This window comes from Agelaius phoeniceus, chromosome 4, assembly GCF_051311805.1.
Source record: "Agelaius phoeniceus isolate bAgePho1 chromosome 4, bAgePho1.hap1, whole genome shotgun sequence".
In the NCBI taxonomy this organism is placed as follows: Eukaryota; Metazoa; Chordata; class Aves; order Passeriformes; family Icteridae; genus Agelaius; species Agelaius phoeniceus.
In genome coordinates, this window is record NC_135268.1 from 36,517,272 (window position 1) to 36,539,140 (window position 21,869).

General features: G+C 39.1%; 1 protein-coding gene and 1 long non-coding RNA gene across 9 annotated transcripts in view; one reads left to right on the forward strand and one right to left on the reverse strand.

Moving 5' to 3' along the window:
* The window catches only part of LOC129120466 (uncharacterized), a 54,401-nt gene extending 54,256 nt beyond the window's left edge, over positions 1-145 (reverse strand). For all 5 annotated transcript variants that reach the window (XR_013182088.1, XR_013182086.1, XR_013182087.1 and 2 more), the window contains exon 1: positions 64-145. This is a non-coding gene — a long non-coding RNA (uncharacterized LOC129120466). The remainder of the gene's footprint in view (positions 1-63) is intronic.
* Positions 146-322: 177 nt separating this feature from the next.
* LOC129120146 (uncharacterized) lies at positions 323-13,404 on the forward strand. 4 transcript variants are annotated; one of them, XM_054632480.2, is made up of 9 exons: positions 323-1,129; positions 2,902-2,985; positions 3,163-3,396; positions 4,697-4,719; positions 5,528-5,673; positions 6,235-6,326; positions 6,419-6,514; positions 7,607-7,964; positions 8,758-8,927. In XM_054632480.2, exons 1-9 carry the CDS (start codon positions 338-340, stop codon positions 8,784-8,786), a joined length of 1,854 nt encoding a protein of 617 aa, XP_054488455.2. In that variant the 5' UTR covers positions 323-337; the 3' UTR covers positions 8,787-8,927. The 4 variants fall into 4 exon arrangements, with proteins under 4 accessions (XP_054488455.2, XP_054488454.2, XP_054488452.2 ...); XM_054632479.2 differs by having other exon boundaries at positions 7,607-8,642; positions 8,758-8,847; XM_054632477.2 differs by having other exon boundaries at positions 7,607-13,404.
* Positions 13,405-21,869: the final 8,465 nt, after the last annotated feature.

The window sequence follows — 21,869 nt, forward strand, 5'->3', positions numbered from 1 at the left end:
TCATTCTAAACCGATGTTCTGACTTTGCAACCTGTAGCTGGAGGTAGCTCCCAACAACCGTACCTCGGCACTGCGGAGTCACTTGGTTTCAACTCTGCAGGTTTGCAGAAAAGAACTAGGACACGTCCCGGCACTGCAAACGCTTCCCGAGCACTGCAAACGCTTCCCGAGCTCCCGTTCCTGCACGTGAGGAGGGAGCTCCGCCCACAGCCCGTCACAAAAATGGCGGAGGCGGCGCTAGGACCGCGCGGGCGCCACGGCGCGCCGGGTAGGAGGCGGGTCCCAAAAACTTCTGTCCCGCCCCCTTGGCCTCGCCTGCTTTTATTGGACAAAGGCGATGTCAATCTCGGGCCTCCGCCTATCGCCAACGCTCATCTTCTGGTGCCGCCTCCCACAGCCGGGCGCCACTTCTTGGGACGTTGACGGCTGGAAGCGGCGTTTGGAGCCTGGTGCTCCTGAGTTCTTTGGCAGCCCGGCCGGCAGCCCCCCCGGTGCCGTCGACCTGGAAGTGGAGGGGCACTTGTACGAGCGGAGCCCGAAGCAGCAGGAGCGGCGGCCGCTCGACCCCTCGCCGCCGCCGATGGAGGCGAGCCTGACTTGCGCCGTGTGCCTGTCGCTGTTGGAGGAGCCGGTGACGCTGCCGCTGTGCTCGCACAACTTCTGCCGGGGCTGCGTGCTGGAGTGCCTGGCCTCGGCCGAGGCCGCCCGCCTGCAGCAGCTGCAGCGGAACCCGGGTCGGGCCCGTCTCGGCCGCGGGGCGCCGGGGCCGGGCCCGGGCCCGTCCTGCGCCCGGGTGCCTTGTCCTCTGTGCAGGAAGCTGTGTCTGCTGCCCCGCGGCGGCGTGGCCGCCCTGCCCGTCAACACCACCCTGGCCGAGGTGGTCAAGCTCTACCGGTCCGGCGCGGCGGGCGCCGCCACGGCCGGGGAGGCGGCGCTGGGGTCGAAGCCGGGATCTGACCCGCTCTCCCCGCAGGCGTTCGGGGGAAGCTGCCAGAAACATCCGAGCCGGCCGGTGCAGCTCTACTGCCGCATGTGCCGGCAGGCGGGGTGCGGGCAGTGCGTCTCCGAGGAGCACCAGGGCATCTTCCACTCTGTCAACCTCATAGACACGGTGTACCAGGAAGAAAAAGTAAGTGCGGCGCTTCTCCTCCGCTCTGGGGCCTGGCTGGGAGGTTGGGCTGTCCCCCACCGGGCGCGGGTTTTTACTCAGAAACACAGGAAAAGCCGGGCTGGGCAGGAGAGAGGCTTGTGCTGCTTTGGGGCAGTAAGGAGTTGTTGGTGACCCGCCGGGTTGTGCCTTTCCCGGCTGCCGTCAGACTGCATCCAACGCACGCAGGGAACCAGGCAGTATTACAGGAGCAACAGATCTGAACCCAATTTACCAAAGGACCTGCAGAGTTATTTTGGAGTGATGTCGGAGTTTTTTTTTATTTGGGGGGGAGGAGTGTTGATGTTTGGGTCGGTTATTGTTTTTCCAAGTGCAGGAAGATCCAACAACTCCAAAAAAACACCCACAGGTGTTTTGTTTATAGGCTCTCTAGCTGTGATAGGGAATTTGGGTCACAGATAATTGCATATTTAGGGATAGATAGTTTGGGTGAGTAATAATAAATGTATAAGCAAGATGCTTTACAGTTTGCATAAGAAGGGAGCTGCCTGCCATAATGGTTGGTTGCCTGGTTGTAGAAGTTGTGATTTTTGACAAAATAGGGACTGTTTAGGTAGAATGAGCTTTCCATGCCCTGTGCAAGTTGAGATGCAGGGTGGCAGTTCTGTTGCGCAGTAATTGAAACAACTACGGGGCAGTGATGAGAAGTACAAGTATAAAAGTTTAAATACAGCACTGACTATTATTTAAGACAAAAGTTGCTTTTACAGTGATTTTCCTCCTGCCTTTCACCTTACCAATTGTATGTCACAAGTGGGAACCAGGGAAAAGCAGACTTTGCACTAAACATATTTAGTAAATAATGTAAAGTAGTGATTCTGTAAAAATGTAGCGATTCTGAGAAATAAAGAAGGAAGACTCAGTGATAATATTAGTTTAAACTCAAACTGAAACATATTGATTATGAACAGCTTTCTGCTTTAGCAATGTGAGGCATAAAAAGAAAAAGTGAGTATCACACAGCTTTTTGCCAAACTGGAATAACACCATTAAAACTCATATTGTGATAAATGTATGGGAGTGGAGGGGTTAAAAAAGCCTGAGAAAAATAATGTTCAAGCTATAAAGTACTCATTCTATCAGTATGCACTGTAGGTGAGCCTAAGAACATTACTTTGAGAAACAGCAGAAGAAGGTTTGTGTACTGATCCAGGGAAGATTTAAATGTTATTAAGTGATGTTTTGAATCACAAGCTTTTTTATTATATTGTTCAGAATATCACAGAATTGATAGGGTTGTAAGGAACCTCTGGAGATCATCCAGTCCAAACCCCTGCCAAGGCAGGGTCACCTGGAGCAGGTGACACAGGATTGTGACTAGGTGGGGTTTGAATGTCTCTGGAGAGAGAGACTCCACCACCTCCTTAGGCAGCCTGTTGCAGTGCTCTGCCACCCTCATTGTAAAGACGTTCTTCCTCGTGTTGAGGTGAAACTTCTTGTGGTTTAGTTTATGACCACTGTTCCTATCTTCTCAGTGGGCACCACTGAAAAGGTCTGGCACCCTCCTTTTGGCACCTGCCTTTGAGATACTTGTTCTCCAGACTAAACAGGCCCAGCTCCTGCAGTCTCTCCTCATAAAGCAGATGCTCCAGACTCCTGGTCATCCTTGTGATCATCCACTGGACCCTCTCCAGTAGCTCTTTGTTTGTCTTGATCTGATTCTAGATAAGCACTGAAAGTACCTATGTTATGGAATGGATAAAGTTGTAATAAATGTTTCAATTCTCTTGCAGTTAACCTTCTTTAGCACTCTGAAACAAATGAGGACAATGAATGAGAAGCTGGTGAATGAGATCTCAAAACCGAATGATGCAGATGTGAGTTACAAATGCTGGATGTTCTCTGTGTGTCTTTGATTCTCTTCTCGTGGTAGTTTATTCACAACCTGGAGCATACAGGCGCTCCTTGTGGCATAGATGTGCTCTGAGCTTACTTAGAGAAGTGACTGTGTGTGGACATTGCTATTGCATTTACATCTGTTCTTGTGCTTCTAGATGACATTGAAAAACGATGTGGAGATAATTGAGCTGAAATTTGGAGAAATTTTCAAAACTCTAGAAGTGAGAAAACAGCAATTACTAGAAGATGCTGGAAATCAAAGAAGTAAAAAAGAGAAGGAATTTCAGATTTGGAAGAAAATGAAAGAAACTCACAAGAAGACCATTGATAATTTTTTGAAGGATTGTGAAAAGCTTGTCCATGAGTGTGATCCTCAGTGTTTCCTGGAGGTGATGGCATTTTGGTTTTGATAGCATTTGTCTAAAGAACTCAAATAGAGCCTGCTGTATTGTAGATAAGATTATAATCAATCAGGAAAAAGAAAGTCAGCAAATGAAAAATATAGATTAAAATTACTTAACACTTCATACTATTTGTAACAATGTTTTTCATTTTTAGAAAAGTTTGAAAAAGTCTTATATGCTGCTTATCAGTGATTTTTAGTCTTTGCTTTCCTAAGAAGCTGCATATTGCTGATTTCTGCAATATTTTGATTTCTATGGTGCCTCCAGATAAATGGGACATTAAGAAAGTATAGAGTTTGACTAAGTGTCTGGTCAAGGACTTGTAAAGGAAAATGTAACTTACTTGAAGTAAAAGTAACTCTCACTTTTGGAAAAAATACTGTGATTCCAGTGATTTTTATGTCACTAATCACTGCCACAGCTCTCTTTCTCAGCTTACTCCTTTTCTTCCTGTTGTTCCTCCTCCCCCTCTTTTCTTGTTATTCCCCATCCTGTTCTCATCTTCTTTCTCCTATGTCTCCTGGTTTGCTTCATATTCTGCCTGTTTCTTCTGTTTCTCTTTTGCTTTCTGTTCTTCCTCCACTTTTGCCTTTGGTTCTTTCTTAACTTCCTCATCTTTTTCTTCCCATTCCTCCTGTTAATCTATTTCCTCTTTCTGCTGTTTGTTTTCTTTCACTTTCACTTAGCACCTCCCTACCTGCCCTCTGTAACAGTGCGTTGGGTTTTTTGGTGTAAAGATCCAGTACAGTGAGATCACCAGGTTTTATAGGGAAGCAGCTCTAATCCTGTCAGGTCTTTTCATTACATGTTCTTTGGGAAGTCTCATGTGACCAGAAGAAGTGCACTGCACTTCTTGCCACCACGATCTGCCTGATTTAAAACTAGAAAGCAGCATTTTTAGTAGTATAATAGCATATTGAGAGCACATAGCAGAGCCTTTCCAAAAAATACAAAATAGTCCTTCATTTGAATGTTTACAAGTATTTGAACTTCTGAAACTGATCAGGTGACAATATTGGCCATAATTTGAATGTCTTCATTTGGCTCTGAAGGAGTTTTTTTTGTATTTATCACAAAATATTACAAGATAAATAATTGTCATAGACATACTTGTTTAGGTTGGGTTTTTTATGTCTGGTTGGTTTTTTAATGTTATCAGCATTATTTTCTATAGTTCTGTGAAATAAAGAGAGATACTTTAGTCTCTGAAGTATTTTGATAAAGCAATAATTTCCTGGTAGTTGGAGAAATGCTCATGTCTTACAAATTCTCATTTTATTTATAGGTTGCCTGTGGCTTGAATTCAAGGTATATTTTTTCATGTTTTGTTAGTTCTCTAGTTTTCTTTTAGATTTTTAAGATTAAAAACTAAAAAAAAAAGCTATATTTGATATCTTTAGCAATTTTAAATGAACATTGTATTGAGTAATTAAGAGATTATAATAGTTTCAGATTTTTGGATGCCCAATATTGCAAATTTTAGGGAATGTGTCAAGAATTTGAGTGATGTACCATCTGAGATTAGAGATAATCAAGCTTTTGAATTATCTCCCTAATAAAAGCAAATATAGAAATTCATTAATACTTGGGGATTAGATATTTTCAGATATCTTATTTGAACTCAGGAACACTGTGAAGCATGCTTGAAACTTACAGAAATCTTTCCGTGTAAGAGAGTGTGTGGAGATTGTGCAATACCTTTGGTTTTGTGTTGGTAGTGCACATGCCCTGTAATGTCTTCTAAGAGAAAAAATTACATTTCTGAGAACCTTTTAATCTCTATTTAAGGAAGAATATTGGAAGTGGTGTTCTTGAAAATGCATTGTGTTTCAGACTAAAATTAACAATGCCCTCTGAAAAAGGAGTATAATTCAGATTCAGGCAGTGTACACTAAAGAGAGTGGAGGGTGTAACTTTTTGCTGACCTACCAGCATTACTTCTTGCACTTTTCATTGATTATGAAACCTAATTCCAGTGAACAAGTTCTAAGAAAAAAAAACTAGAGAACTTGAAATTTTTTTTATGTGAGGCAGGTATAATTTAGCTAGCGTGTAAGCATGAAGAAAAATGTTCAAATTGCATTTTTGCAACATTAGTTTTTTTTTTCTTTTCCAGAATGAAAACTCAGCTTGATGTGATGAATATAGCATCCAACTGGGAAAAACCACCAGTGTATATACCAAAGAAGATAGATATCAAGTCTGTGGTTAATGAAATCTTAGCATTGGAGTTAACACCTGTTGATGCAGGTATTGTTCGAGGTCAGGAAGAAGGACTTAATTAAGACAAGATTTGGCAAGTCTAGAAATCTGGAACTTGTGGATCCAATTGCTGATAAACAACCTGCATGGCAAACACATGCAAGAAAGCATCTGAGCAAATGAAATAGATGCTAAATTCATGAGGGGTTTTTAAATGGGTGTTATGAATGTACTTTCTGTAGCAGGTTTCTAGTCTGTGTGTTTGCAGCCTGCAGTACTTTGGACACCCAGCCAGTAGCGCCGCTGTCAGGAGTGTGTTGCTGAACTAGCCAGGTGTTTGTTGTGGTGTCATGCCAATGTTGGCTATGCTCACATTAGGTGCCTTTGCCTCCCAGGAGTAGGTGTTATGTTTTCTGTAAGGCTAGGCATTTCCAACATTTAAAAATTGTATTAGACAGGCTTCTTGCTGTATATCACAGAAAATTCAGCAAGAACTGGGGTCTCACTTAGGGCACTATATTTTTATTCTTAAATGGAATCCATTTAGGTGCATAGGAACATTTCAGTGTTTTCTATATTTAATATATTGTTCATCACTATCCTTGTGTTTTTTTCTAATAGAGCTACCTTATGAAGGAAATGAGAGCTCAACTCTATTTAAAGATACCTTAAAGCAATGGCAGGACCAGAAGAATATACCCAACACATTTCTTGTAAGTTATTGGCTATGTGTTCTTCAGCATGGTACTATTTTGTCTGTTTTGGCTTATCAAATGAAATATGTCTGCTGCAAAATATTTTTCAGCCTGTAACAGGACAGGATGAAGCAGACGGTAGCAGGATCCCTACTCGCTTTATGTCAATATCAGAAATGTCAGCATTTCAAAATATGAGCCATGAGGTATGATTGAACATCAGTTGTAAGTATGGCTAAGTTACTATTTGTTGTGATGTAACTTTCTAAGTAAGCTTTTAACATATTTTTCAGTTTCCTCAGTAGAAAGTTACCCTTGCAATTCTAGAATGAAATCTTACTAGGTATTAAAGATGTCAGAATTGTACCTTTTTTTTGCCTTTAGAAAGCTGAAACTTAATCTTACTACTGACTTCAAATACTTACTTTTATATTTAATGTGGCTTTTTGAGTCACATCTGTAGCTTTCTAATCCAAACAAACTTCTCTAGTGTCTATTTGAAGAGGCAGTTATCTGCCTGTATTCTGTTTCCTAAAGAATAGAGTTCCATCTTGTAAGAACACATAATCATTTGACATGAAACTGAATTCAATCTCTTTTTTGTTTCATTTCAAATGATGCGGTTATGCAACTAGATTTTTAATTTTTTTTTTTTTTTACTTACTAGCAGCTCCATGTGGGTGGCTCAGTATTGTTCTGCAGAGAATAATTCCAGTTACAGTTAGTGAAACATGGCTGGCAGTGAATCACATTATGCATGTTGTGAGAATACCAGTGGCAGATGAGTGCATTTAAAAGTTGCTTAGGTCCTTTAAATATAGAAAATTTTTTTCTGCATTGTTTTTGCAAATACCTATTTTCTATTGCTATTAAGAATGCAATTATATATAATAACAAAAGAACAAAACCCCCACCATCTAAGTTAATTTCAGATGGCTATTTTTCATGAGAATTTGATTGAGAATTTGTTGCTTAATATCTAAGTTAGTGTTTTTATATACTTTTGGTTTTGATAGTGACTTTAAATACAGTTTTCTGTAGTCTTCTCTTTCAAAACCTACTTTGTAATCAGGATTCTATGTCTATCTTGTTCAATTGTCTTTAAAGCACTTTTTTCTGTAAGGACTTGTGTCCTGTTGCCTTCCAGTAGCAATGGAAAAATACATTAGAATTCTCTAGAATATAGGAAAACTTTTCACTTTTCTTCAGTCTTAGTCATACATGAGCTTTATAACCTCTGAATCAACAAATACCATGTTGGATAATGTAATTTTTTTTTTTTTTTTCTGTAATTCTAGGAGCTACGTTACAAATACTATATGGAACTTCAGAAGCTCACCAATGTGTTTAAGACTCAAAAATTCCCTGCAAACAGAAAGTATAAATTTGTAACTGCTGAGGCCTTCAAGGATAAGTCCTCAGGAACTTCTTTTGTATCTTCACCTACCAAAGCAAATAAGACAGATAAAATAAAAATGGGAGCCCTGCAAAGAGGAGGTGGCTTTGACAAAGGAAATTCTTCTGGAAGCACTGCTCACAGCATCCTATCCACAAGTAATGGTGGCTTAAAATTATTTCATGAGGGAAGTGGCCAGGAAGTATCTGGCGTAGCCTTGTCAGAAACTAAAGAAAAATGGCCAAGACAGGCATCAGCAGGTACTGTTTCCAAGGAAATGAATGCAAATTCTGGCACTTTATTGGACTTAAAACCAGCAGCAACTGTGGCTGTTACTGTTTCAACTTCAGAATCTGTAGATGTTTCAGCAGAGAGACCTTCAGGTGTACCTTTTACTTTCAGTGCATCTAACAACTCATTACGAAGAATTAGTAAAGAGAGAGGTACATTTTCCTTTAAAAAGCAAGACAAGAGATGTACTTTCCCTCAGTTTTATTTAGGGAAATGTGATAAGCTGGATAAAACCAATAACCAGGATAAATATGGTCCTGAAGCCAAAAACGTAGTTTGTGATGTTCCAACAAGTCCTAATTTAGTCTCACCAGAAAGTGAGAAACCACACTTGTTGTTTCCCTTTGGCAATTCAGAAAGAGATTGGTTTGCAGGATTGGAAGCTAGCAATTCATGTAAGGTGTTACCATCATCCTCATTTTTCACCCAATCTGAGAAGCCATCTGACAAAACATTATCTCACATGAGGGAAAAAACACCTAGTGCAAAGGAACCTGGAGGATGTGGTACACAGAAACCATCTGTCTTAAGGGAGCAAAAACCTCACACCTCAGAATCCAGCACAACTGTAGCTTGTGGGACTTCAGACACCAGCACCGGAGCTGGGGTGAATGACATCTCCAAGACCCCTCTTCTCACCAATAATTGTGTGTTTCCTTTCAAAAGTAACTTTCCATTGCCTTCATCAGTATTTTCATTTGGAGGCATTCTCAGAAATACCTCTGATTTGCTGACTTCTTCTGTGTTTTTTTCTGGAAACAGAACAGAAAAAATTGATAAGGAGAAGATGAAATCTGACAAAACACTTCTAAATCTAGGGAAACCTGTGACTTCAGAGTGTGCAGAGCCTGCGTCTCTTCAGAGTCATCCAAAATGCGAAGGCTCATGTTTGCCTATGAACTCATCTGAAAACACTGAAAGTGCAGAAAGGCTTGGTGATGGTAACACTCCTTGTCAGCCTTTATGTTCAGGAGCCCTTCCTGTTGAATATGAAAATGCATCTTCCACTCAACTCCCTGAAGCAACACAACAACAAAAAATGGTAAAGGATGAAGAAGCTGTTGCTGAAAACAACTGTGTGTGTCCTAGAAAGGAGGATGAACCTGAGCTTGAACAGTTTCAGAGCACAGCTTGTTCTGTTCCTGGCACGTGTAATGATCCATCTTCAGGAGGTTCTGTGCTTGCAGTAAGTGAGACAGGAGAAATGCTAAGAGACAGCACTTCTGACACTTAAGAGCTAAGTCAAACATCTGTCTCTACTGATACCAGCCATGCATCAGAATATTTTTCTGTTGCTGAAGACAAAATGTCAGGTAGAACAAAATCCGATGTGAAGAGAGACTGAAAAGAAAATAAGCTGGAATGAAATAAATGTTACTTAACACATTAAAAGGTGGGCATAGTTGTGATTTTACAGCTATTCTACCCACTTCTCACCAATCAAGGTATATCTGTGTCAGAAACATAACTGCTTATGAGCAGTACAATGCAATGAAGCGACTTTTATAGTATAGTCATTATCTTAAGAAACAACCAAAAATGTCATGTCCTGCTCAAGACCAAAGCATAGCCATAGATGCTGCATCTTGAAGAATGCAAACCTTCTGGGGTATGTTTGGGGGATGGGGAGCTGAGGTGTCCCAGAAGGTGAGCTGGGGGAAGCCTCAGTGGCAGGAGGCAGTTAATTGCTGTCTCTGTGCAGCACACTTGCACTTAAATGGGTAAGAGAACAGCCAAGAGCATTCACCTCACAGGCAGGGGAGGGAGGAGAGCCACAAAAATAAAGGATATTGAAGGTGTTACTAAAAATTGTTTTACTTATCTCCCCTTGGCTGTTCCTTTTTCTGTGATGTGTTTAATGTATGTTGAAGGTGTAAGTTCAAGTGTAATTTCAATAATTTCTCTTGTGCTTTTGAAATGGAAGCATCATATCAGTGTTCTTGTTACACATTGCAGAAGGGTGTTGGCTACACTTCTGAAGTGCTGCTTTCAGGAAAAAGAAACATCACAATTGAATTTCAGCTCTTTTTGGCAACAGTTTGGGGATACTTGGACAGATTAACTTGCTGGTTTATTGAAAGCTTTTGGAGAACCTAGCTTTTAAACCACAAAAACTTTATTTTGACATCTGTGTGTAATAATAAGAAAAAAGGAAAACAGCATTTCTTACTGTATATTAATGATTTGGAATTCATGGAGTTTTTTGTCTGAAAATCAATCAATCAAAAGTAAGGATAAAAAGACCACCTTTTCTACTTTGCTGGCTATCTTGTTGCATCCAAGAGATAACTGCTTTAGTTATTGGAATCACAGACAGAAGCACTGTTTCAGAATAAAGGTCTATTTTGTTTACTGTTCATGCTTCAGCAAAAGCTGCTGCTAGGCTTTAAAGAAATTAATTGTGTATTAGATAGATATGTCAACTGGCAGTATTAAATCAAAATGCAGAATGTTTAATATTCCTTCAGAAATTTTCACTGACAACTAGAAAAATCAATCTGCAAATTACCTCTGTAACTCTGTAAGAAAAATATTACTTAAATTCAAATCTCTGCAGTGTTTACTAATATACTTACTGTGACATAAAACTTAGAGAAACCATTCTTCTTTCAGGAAATTTTGACCTAATTTCATTTGTGTTCAGTTCTTGGCCTCAATTTTTCTGTGGCAGTGCATTCCTTTATTAAATCTGCTGAAAATTATTAAATGTTTCTGCTATTTATCACAATAATACAACTTTTCTGTCTGCATTATAATAAGGAAGGTGGTGAAAATTCTCTTTACGGTTAGTCTTTTAGTTCTTGATGTTCATCTCTTAAATCTTACTGTATTTCAATTTCTCCTAAGATTGTTTTTCTGCTGTTATCTCTAGACATTCTTGTCATGTTCTGCATGTGTAAGAGAGAAATGTTAATTCAAATCACTGGAAGACAACTGCTGAGCAAGATGATAATGGCAGTGTCACAGGTGGCAGTTGGTCTCACTCTAAGAAAAGCAAGAGAAATTGAACAGTTTTAGAGTCAGATGAGGCCACCTGTAAAATTCAGTGCCAGAAAGTTGCAGAAAATGTTTTCTTCTACACTGACAAAAAAATTCCTAATGAGCTAGGGTTAATCAGAAACTATAAAAAGTTTCTGAAGCTTAACATATTTTCAACCTGTCTTCTGTTAATTTCTGTTATTTCATGAGAGTTTGATAAAGTCCTTCTTTTGAGAGTTTGAGGAAGTCTATCTTCCATGCAGATACTTTGTCTCTTAGTGAAAAGACACTCATAAAGCAAATACTTCTATATACTACTTTGAAAGTAAAAGTTGTGGGTGTGGGGGTTTGCTCCAGTGCTGGGGCTGCTTTTCAAGCATTGCTGTCCAAGTGCCTTCCAGTGCAGCATTCAGGTTTTACAGGGCAGATCTGATTCACATAGAAACAAACAAGATCCTTGCCCACTCCCTGGGCCATACTGTGCTGACCCAGAAGGGAGCCCTTCCCCTGTTCCCTGAAAATGCTGTGAGGTGCAGAATAACCTCTGGGTCTTAGGCTTGCCTCCTCCTGACTACTGTAAAAATTAACCCTTTCCTGGATGGAAGCAGGACAATCAGTGATCTTGGGCGAACCAGAGCTAATTCAAAGAAATGGGATTCAGAGTTGTCCCTAATGCATATTTGGCTTTTTATCCATAGAGAATAACTTATACCACTGTCTTGGTCATCATTATAAAATTCTGTGTAGCAGTGAGGACTGATGTCAAAGCCTCACTTTCCTAGGTTATCTAAACTTAGGTATGTATGTATATTTTTTTCAGATTACAGGTAAACAAAGAGGCAGTGTTAAAGTGAAGCATTTGTCTGAAAATACTACTGAGAAATTTGCCCTTGCTGGGAAAAAAACCCAAAAACAGACAAAGATTAAAAAAAAAAAAAAAAAAAAAAACAGAAAAAAACCCCAAAGCACCAAGGAAATAGCATATTTTTCTAAACTTAGTAATTTGTTTTACACAATTCTGTATCTTTCTGATTCCTTAAAATACAGGGGATAAAAAATAAAGCAATTCTACATGTGGTTGAAAAATTTTATTCATCAAGCTTTGCAATATTGTTATGAAGCTCTCTTTGTATTTCAGATTTTGTAAACTAAATCTGCAGGCCAGTTTGAAAGCTTTTTTAGCGGTTCATGACTATACTACTTGATGATTTAATAGAAACCTTGGAAAGCAATTAAAACAGTTTATTTTATTATAATAGCTAAAGTACTTTTTGAACGTGCTTCACAAATGAGCTGCAAGTTTCTAGTGCTGTCCTACTGAGGCTAATCTCTCCAGCTGTCAGAAATGTGATGTTTGTTCAATATATGTCTGAGAGCTATAATAACATATAATAATATATATGTTGCTGCCTGGATAAAAGGTGCAACTGAAAGATCAAGTACAACTATTTGGTTTTGTAACTATTAAAAAAAAAAATTTATTAAAAACAATTGTCAAATGTCAATATTTAAAGGTTAACTTTCTAAAGCAAACTTTGCATTATTTTGTATTTTTGGTTTGTTTATTATTTTATTATTGGTTATTAACTAAAGCTTTATTCTGAAATTGTATTTGATAACTCAGATCTAGTAACTTTCTAACATAAAAACTGATGATCTGTATGGTAAGACTGTTAAGTACTGGTGCTTTGGTTAGTTTTCGTTCTTCAGATAACATACTTCAGTTTCCCTTTATAGTTTTCTTCCAGCTGTTTAAATGGCAGTAGAACATTCTTATTTGGACCATCACAGTTCACTTAGACTTGTTTTGGTGTAATAAAAACAAAGGAGCATTGTTTCCTTTTAAGTTTCTTTACAAGTGAAGTATATATTGTATTCTAAAAAATTTATTACACCAAATAGATTTAATAAGCAGTGAAAAATCCTTGAGTGCATAGTAAGCGTGTTTAACCTGAAGAAAGAAAAAAATCATTCATCATTTACCCTGAAGAAAGAAAAAATCAAATAGATATGCACTGGAACTGTTTCGTTGTTAATAAACCCTGGTGTGTAGGTAGAGTAAGGATGAAGAGAGCATTTGGCATGACCTCAAATACTGACACAGTAGTTCCCTGGGATCACTGCAGAGAAGCTATAAGCTTAAACTAATAATGCTGCAGAGGCTCATGTTTCTGTAATTATATTGAGCATAGAAGACTCATAAGTAGTATTAGAAAAGATAATTTATTAATATTATATTGAGAACATGGTATCAACTGTTTGAATAACCTGTTGCAAAGCTAAACTGGAACACTGCTGACAAATTTGCTAGCTAAATTGAGCAGGAGATTGTGTGAGCTTTCTATCAATGATGAAGACCCTATGTTTTGCAAAAAGGACCCCTAATTACTGAAAAGTAACTTAATAAACTCAGTTCCTCGTAATTAAGAATGCCATGTGGGTTGTTTTTTTTTTTAATGCAGGCAATATTTTGTTGAAATACTGGAAATATAGAAGATTTTGGACTGGAAAGGATGTTAAGGGCCATGTAGTCAGTCACCTGGGTTGGTGCAGTCTAAGGCACAAATCCAGGCTGAGCAAAAATGGATTGAGCCCTGCAGAGAAGCACTTGGGGGGTGATGGTTGATGAAAAACTCGACACAAGCCAGCAATGTTCATTCACAGCCCAGAAAGCCAACAGAATCCTGGGCTGCATCAAGAGACCTGTAGCCAGCAGGTCAAGGGAGCTGATTCTCCTCTTCAACTCTGCTCTTGTGAGTCCCCACCTACAGTAGAGCATCCAGCTCTGGTGTCCCCAATAGGAGAAGGACATGGAACTGTTGGAGTAAATCCAAAGAAGGGCCATGAAGTTGCTAAGTGGAGTGGATCACCTGCCCTCTAAAGACAGGCTGAGAAAGGTGGGTCTGTTCAGCCTAGAGAAGAGACAGTCGTGTGGAGACCCCACAGCAACCTTCCAGTATCTGAAGGAGGCCCACAGGGAAGCTGGAGAGGGACACTGTCAGGAAATGCAGTCATGGGACCAGGGGAATGGCTTCAAACTGCAATAGTTGGTTTTGATTAGGGAGAAATGCATTACTGTGAGGGTGGTGAAGCACTGGAACAGGATGTCCAAAGAAGTGGAGGATGCCCAGTCCCTTGAAAGTCTTTAAGGCTAGGTTGGATGGAACTTTGAGCAACCTGGTCTAGTGGGAAGTGTCCCTGCTTATGGCAGGGGGTTGAAAAAAGATAATCTTTTAGGTCCCTTTCAAGCCAAGCCATTACAGAATTCTATAGTCTCAACTCCCCTGCTGTGGGCACAGACATCTTTCACTAGGCCAGTTCAAGGGGTGTCTCTCAGGGCTCTGCCTTGGGACTGGGGCTTGACAGTGCCTTTAGCAACGACACCCAGGGGCACTGAGCACCCCCACATTTGCAGGGGACAGGAAGCTGAGCAGGGCAGGGGCACCATGGAATGAAGGCATCATCCAGAGGCACCTGGACAAGCTTAAGAAGTGGAACGAGAACCTCATGAGGTTCCACAAGGCCAGGTGCCAAGTGCTGCACCTGCGTCGGTGCAATCCCTGAGTCACAGATTTTTCCAGATCAGAAGAGACTTCCAAGTCCCTCATTTTAGTGCTCCCACCATCTCCAGAACCAGCACTTGGCTGGCCCTTGGGGCTTTCCCGTGCCCTTGCCCACTTCCAGGAGTGCTGGCCAGAGGGGAGCACACACAGCCTGTGCCTCCTCCACAGCCCTTGTGGGCAGCATGTCCAGCCGCCGTGCATGGGCTCCACTGGGGAACATCTTTCCAGAACAAAGAAATCAACAGCTGTAGCAATTATAGCAATCTATACTTATGTGATGCCTTGGCCAATTTTTCCTGACTTCTACAACTGTGTAATAAGAATTTCTTCTGGTGTTAAAGCTAGGTCTGAAGGGGAGTCATATTTTCAGTGTAGTGTTCCAAATAAAAAAATGTGAGGACTTTTTGCTCCATCCTGGGTCACTTAACAATACAGAATTTAATATAAGTAGCCCAAAGGATAGGGTTATTTTCAGCCTGGAGCATGCCAGTGTCCCATCTATATAGTTATGTACCAATACAGGCATCAGTACAGCTACATTTACACTTGCAGCTGATGAGCAGCAGAGGGAGGAAGAGCTGCAATCTATAAGCTGTTTAGTTTTCCCTGTTCAGTCTAACATTGTAAGTATGATCTACTTTGTTGGTATTTTCTGTTTTCTCCTTCTTTTCTTTGAAATCTGACAGTAAATTGGAGATTTCTTCTTTCCTCTCTGCATGTTCCCACTATCTCTTTACTGTAGTAACAATCTAAAAAAAATAGAATACAATACATTGTATTAGTTTTCTAGATTTAATATAGCTATACAACCTTGGAAACCTCTTCAAAATAGCAACAAGAACTAGTGCTGAATCCACAGGTCAAAGGGTGATGTTATGTCACTAAGAAACACAATTTTTATTTCCATTTGTCTAACAGCCATTGGGCAGCAGATTAATAGTATGTAAATGGCCTGCTATGGATCAAAGAGTTTTCATCATTTATGTAGTTTGTGTCCAACTCCTTGCCCTGTGCAGGACACTCCATGAATCACACCATGTGCCTGAGAGCATTGTCCAGATGCTTCTGTACTCAGACAAGGCTTGGTGCTGTGACACTTCCCTGAGAAGCCTATTCCAGTGCCCAGCCACTTCCAGCTGTGGAACCTTTTTCTGATATCCAGCCTAAATTTAGGTATGTGTGTATATCAGTCAGCTGCCCTGACTCAGCTTCCTGGTGTTTCCTTGAATCCTGTCCCTGGTCACCACAGAGAAGACATCAGTGCCTGCCCCTGCACAAGGAAGCTGAATGCTGCAATGGGGTCTCCCCTCAATCTCCTCTCCTCCAGGCTGAACAGACCAAGTGATCTCAGTTTCTCAGTTACTCCACATACAGCTTCCCTTCCAGACCCTTCAACGTCTTGTTCCATCCTCTGACTTTCTCTAATGGCCTAATGACTTTTTTATATTGTGGCACCCAAAACTGCACACAGTGCTCAAGGTAAGGCTGTACAGAGCAGGACAATCCCCTCCCTTGCCTGGGTGGTGATGCTGTGCCTGATGCACCCCAGGACAGCGATGGCCTCCTGGCTGCCAGGGCACCATGACTCAGGTTCAATTTACCATCGACCAGGACCCCCCAGGTCTGTTTCCACAGTGCTGCTCTCCAGGCTCTCATTCCTCAGCAATCACAAAATAGCAATGCATCACCTGCAGCAGGTCCTGCACTCCTTGGCTGCCACTGCTGAGGGGCATTACTGAGCAGCAGAGGCCATCACACCCAGTGGATGCATACCTCAATCAGGGACCTTTTTACACCTTACTGTTCATCCTGTGAAGAACGCATGTTCATCATCATTGCTAGGAATTTAATAGAAAGAGAATGTACTGAGATGTGTGAGCTTGACATAATAAGTACACCTTCAAAAAGCACAATATGGGTCTATTGTGTACCTTAGCATGTTGAAGCATTCTTTCCTCTTCTGCTACTCAGCTGGCCCAACATAATCTACAATATACCTATTGAGAAAAATAACCTCTCACAAGTCTCAGCTGATGCCAAGCTGATGAATTGCTGTTATGCCTAGAAAACTCTTCAGATACAGAATATGCCTCTTTCACAAACTAATTTCATTGAAGTGATCTGAGCTGCACACAAAACTCTTAGTATGGAAACATTACCATTATAGTAGGCAAAGTTTATTAGTATGTTCTTCTCTAATCGTCACAGAGTTAATTCCAGCCCCTCCAAGAAACCACAAAAATATGGACATTTACCTTTATCTATGGATTGTTCTTTCCACAGCTGAAACCAGACATTTCTGCAGTACATTTCACAGAATTACTTTGGCATGTTTCCAGGAAAACCTTTACCTTATTTATTCCAGACCGAAAATTGTGTTTATTTTGGTTGTCAATGCATAGCTTTTTCAATTGTTTCCACTTTTTTTCCCTATTCATCTTTTATCCTTTTCTGATTTTGTTCAAGGATTTTGCTTTTGAATTCTATTGATTGATCAAATTACATATTAATTATTTATGCAATTTTAGCTGAGAAATGCTAAATGTCTTCCATAAATTCCAAGTTCATTGCTTTATAAACCTGATTTATGTTTTCCATTTTCTCTCACATAAGATATTTACAAAACAAATCATAGTAAGTGCATATAGCACCAGCAGTAACCCAGTGGTAATGAAACATATCAAAACACCATGAAGAAAACATGTCCAAGGATGAAATTATATTAAGGCTTTGAGAACTCTTGATTTTTGAGTAAAAGGATACAAATGTACTTTACCAGACAAGTAGGTTAATAAAAAACCCACACAAAGCAGCAGAGATAGTAAACTGATTACATCATATATTCAGTCTAAAATACTTTTTCTATTGTGTTTTTCAAAGTTTTATAAACAAATTTATATGTTTTCACTCTGTATCAGCTACTATAAAAAATATGACATTTACAACAAACAACCATTTGAAAAGAAAAAGATTAATCACTCATTTGCAAATTAATAATAATAATGACGATGATACCTAAAACGCTGATTCCCTCGTATGCATTTGCCATTCCTCTGTCCTGTTCCATTTTGTGAGTATTACCCAAGAAGCAAAGTACCCGAAGTTCTACCTACATAATTGTGTAAACAACCTCACCTTTAGGCCTCTATTCCCATAAGAAATGCTCTGAAAAGATGTGAGGGCTGCCAGCTCAGTAAAGGGCCAATACTGACCCTTTGTTATCACTATATCAGACAAGTGTTAATACACAAGCCATTGTTCTATTTGCCCTTGCTTCTTCTACAGTTTAAATAGTTTTTCTGCTTTAGCTCTACTCACAGTTCTGCTGTATCTGAGGCTTGCCTTTTGCAGCTTTCCCTAAAACCCTCTAATTTTCCTTCTAATTTTGTAGATTCTCCCACATGCATCACTAAACAAACACCAGATTGAAGAGATTTATGATGAAGGCTTGTTAACATTTTGAACTGTACTTCTGAGGAAATATGTGTCTGGATGTATTAAATAACAATCATTCAGATGCCAGTGTACAAGGCAGAACTTAAAAACCAAATTAAACTTACACAGAGAGATCATATGATGAAACACTAGTTCGTGGAACATACACCGTGCAATTTAACAAAAAGTTAAATTTCAAAAAGGCTTAGCGAACTGTCCATATAATCATGTCCAAGTATATCTTTATTCCATCTTTATTCATGCAAGGTACAGGAATAATATTAAGGCTGTGAAATCAAACATTCAGAAATCAAATAATGATGAAGGGAAAAGCTTTGTCATGTAAACCTTATGCAGCCTCTAGGAGACCTTAGCAGTGAGGCAGACCAGTCTGTCCAGTCTGTACAACCATGAGTCTGAACAAATGTACAGTCTGCTTTCAAAGCTGTTACATTTAGGAACTTGAAAGACTTGTGGAAGGACTGAAGCGTGTACTAGAAAGGCGTTAGCTTCTACTCGACTTAAAACTGACCAAAATTTCAAGTGTTTAGTTAAAAACATTTTCAAAGTTACCAAAAAAAAAGCAAAGTATCAAAACAATGATGTCTACTCTAATAATAGTGAAATACTTAGAGTAAAAGCTCTATATTAAACATTAACAAAAAAAAAAAAAAGAGTTTAGATGAAAGGACTTTCCTCTAACCGTTTCAAAGTTTGATACAGACAAAAGAGAATCAGCTTCTTTCCTGGATTTCTGATGGGACATTTTGGGTGAAACTCACTTACTGTCAATAACTGCTCTATTTCCTCTCCAAGAAAATGTATTAGAAAATTCTCTGCAGTTTTATTTTCGCCTTGATTTTCAAAATATACTAATTTTTCTTACAACTTTAAACTGTGAGATTGTTCTTATCATTTCCTTTTTGAAAACAAACTGTAGATGCCATCACTGTCACCTCTCAGTTCATGTAGGATTTTTAGGAGGGGTGATTTATCTCCACATTTTGTGTATATTTGTAAGGAAAAAATCTTATGAGCTTTATTATTTTATAATTATTTATGATTTTATTTATTATTTTAAATAACTTTATACATTAAGTCAATGAACTTTGAAAGATGGCAGCTAACTATTCTTAAAAGTTTTGTCACATTATATTTACTAATTTATTTCATAAGGGTTTGAAGTCAATGGATAGCAACAACCCTAAGCATAGTCTCTGACATCTCCTCTGTGCAATTCCCAAAACTTCAAACTCACTCTCACTCTCACCAGTACAAGTGCACAGAAAAATGAAGAGCATCAAACCTGGCTATGCAGAAAACCCTTGGGGCTGGAACCCCTTCACTGCTTGTTGGAATACTGCACCATCCATTCAATTTGTAGAACAAAGGTAAGGAAAGAGTTCTTGGTCAAACACAGCTAAATGTTTTCAAAGGAGAGGTGCTAACTTCTATGGGATCTTGAGGTAACCAACTCTTATGTTTAAAAACTCACAGCAGCATTTCCCAAGGCAAAGCTTTAGATGTTGATGATTCCTGAGAGTCACTCACAAGACTGGTTTCAATTTAGGATTTAAAATGCATACTGCAGGAAAATGCTATGAAAAACAGAGATAAGAATGTTGTATTGGTTTGTTTATATAGATGCTATATATCAACTGATCACAAAATTGTGCAAGATATTCTCATACAGTAAGTACAACTATGTCAAAATAATACCATTTTTATGTTTGCTAATTCCTGAATACAGTGTATTTACATATTGTAGCTGTAATATAATTTTTCAATTATATTACATATATAATTATTACATATTTAATCCATGTATTATATATTATTATATATTATTATATATTATAATTATTATTCCAGTTCCATATAAAATATATCTAACACCTCTTCTAAACCTGCTTATATCAACACAAACTTTACCTCTCCAGACTGTTTGGATCTGAGAGTGGAAACAAAGGGAATTATACAGCTTGTTGTTTGGTTTGTTTTGGTTAGATCACCCTTCCTTCTCTCTTGTTATATAAAGAAAAACCTGGATTGGTTGGCTCTGTTGGATCCTAATCTTGCCCACCAGATATGCCTGTATTTCTATCTGTACCACATGTGCAACCATACAGTCAATGCTTTTGCAAAATATTTTTCAGTAACAGATTTATTGCCTAAATTCTCTGGGTTATAGCCAGGTTTTACCATTGCCCAAATTTCAAAGCAAATAATATATGTACTAGATTGCTCATATGGCATCTTAGAATTTTAGAGTCTTTTGGGGTAGTATTACAAAAATCTCCTCTTTCATCTGCCAGGTTCTTTGGATTTAGTCAGGTTTTGATGACAAAGCCAGAAATTGTATTCCAAACAGTCTGAAAGTGGTGTTTCCAGTAATCCTTTTAGATGAATCATTGTTTCAGTGGCTCTCTCAGTTGTCTCACTCATGCTTTTAACTCTCAAATGTGTACTTGCATCATCATTAAAGGGTGATTGTCTTGGTTCCCTAGGCTGCTTCCTCACAGTCTGCATTCTTTCTCTGACTCGGTGAATATTTTGCATGATTATCAGGGACATTTCACTTTTTAAAGAGAATTCATTAGTTCACTGATCCATCAGTCTGACTCCCTTTTCTAGACTAATACCACCAGGCTCATGTAAGGACCAGAAAATTGCTGTGTGAAGAACCACTGAAATTCAAATGACATCTCATTCATCAACTATGAAATACATTAATTTCAAATTAATTTTTCCTACTTTGATACAAAAAAAACCAATACAAGGTCCTCACCTGATGGTGTGGAGAATTTAAAGCATGTAAAAACATATCTTTAAATAACTGCATACTTTGCCTCTTTATCTTGATTCTAATCAAGATATCAAACAGGACAGAAAGGAGGTGTGCACATCTTATCATGCACTTTTCATGTTTGATGGCGAGTAGAAATTATCATGTTTTCTCTGAAATGTATTTTTTAATGATTTTTCATCACTGCCTTCTAAATGTACTCAATTTGCCGCTGCAATTTATTTTTTTCACCAGAAATAATCACCTTTTAAGAAAAAGAAAAAGCTGGATCCTGTCTAAACAGAGATGGTGTTTGACAGCTTGTTTAACTTAAAAAAATTCTGACTGTCAATTTTTCCAATCTGTCAATGCCAAAGTACCAGGATTGTACCCCATCAATGTTTAGTCACTGGCTCTGAAGCTATAATGCCTAGTGAGAGATGGGCTTTTCAGTACAAGATCAGTACTCTGTCAAAATTCTAATTTTTGCTTTTGACAGAACCAGTGGATTCAATTTTGAGGTCCAAACTCTAAAAATTGAATCCAAAATGAAGACATACAAGCATTCTCAGTGCTGTCACACAAGTTGTCCTTGCCACTGAAAGGCTCCTTCTTCTCTTACAAGCTTGGAGGCCTACTTTGTGTCATTCCTAAAAGCACCTATTTTTAAAAACAGTTTGTTTGCTACATGATTTCTATCTAAAAGGAAATTTTTAATATATAATGCAATAATACATTTCTGTTTGAAGGACACAGACTCTTTAAACACAAGAAAACCCATCTGGTTTTAGTTTTAAGGTGTTAAACATTTGCTATGGTAGAACACGCCCCTCCCAAACTCTAAATGCAGGCAATTGTATTTTCAACCAACATGAATCAGTTCTTTGTCTGATCTCTTTTCATTTCACAACAGGAAGAGAGAAAGGAAAAATTCTGTTATATTTTTACATGGTATACCCTATCATAAAACAAGAAGTAGGTTGCTGTTGCTTGTCTGTGTGTTATTCACCACGTCTGCAATATTTCTGCCACCACCTTTTTCAGCACCTGTCTGTTGGCCAATCAGAAAAAAGCAAAAGGCCTGAAGTCTCTCCAACTCCAGGGAAACTCTT

Bases quoted from the DNA above. Each gene is read 5' to 3' on its own strand.
- LOC129120146 (XM_054632477.2), top strand. From the start codon at position 338: ATGTCAATCTCGGGCCTCCGCCTATCGCCAACGCTCATCTTCTGGTGC. The intron at 2,986-3,162 runs GTGAGTTACAAA...TTGTGCTTCTAG, and splicing joins CAAAACCGAATGATGCAGAT to ATGACATTGAAAAACGATGT. The intron at 6,515-7,606 runs GTATGATTGAAC...CTGTAATTCTAG, and splicing joins TTCAAAATATGAGCCATGAG to GAGCTACGTTACAAATACTA.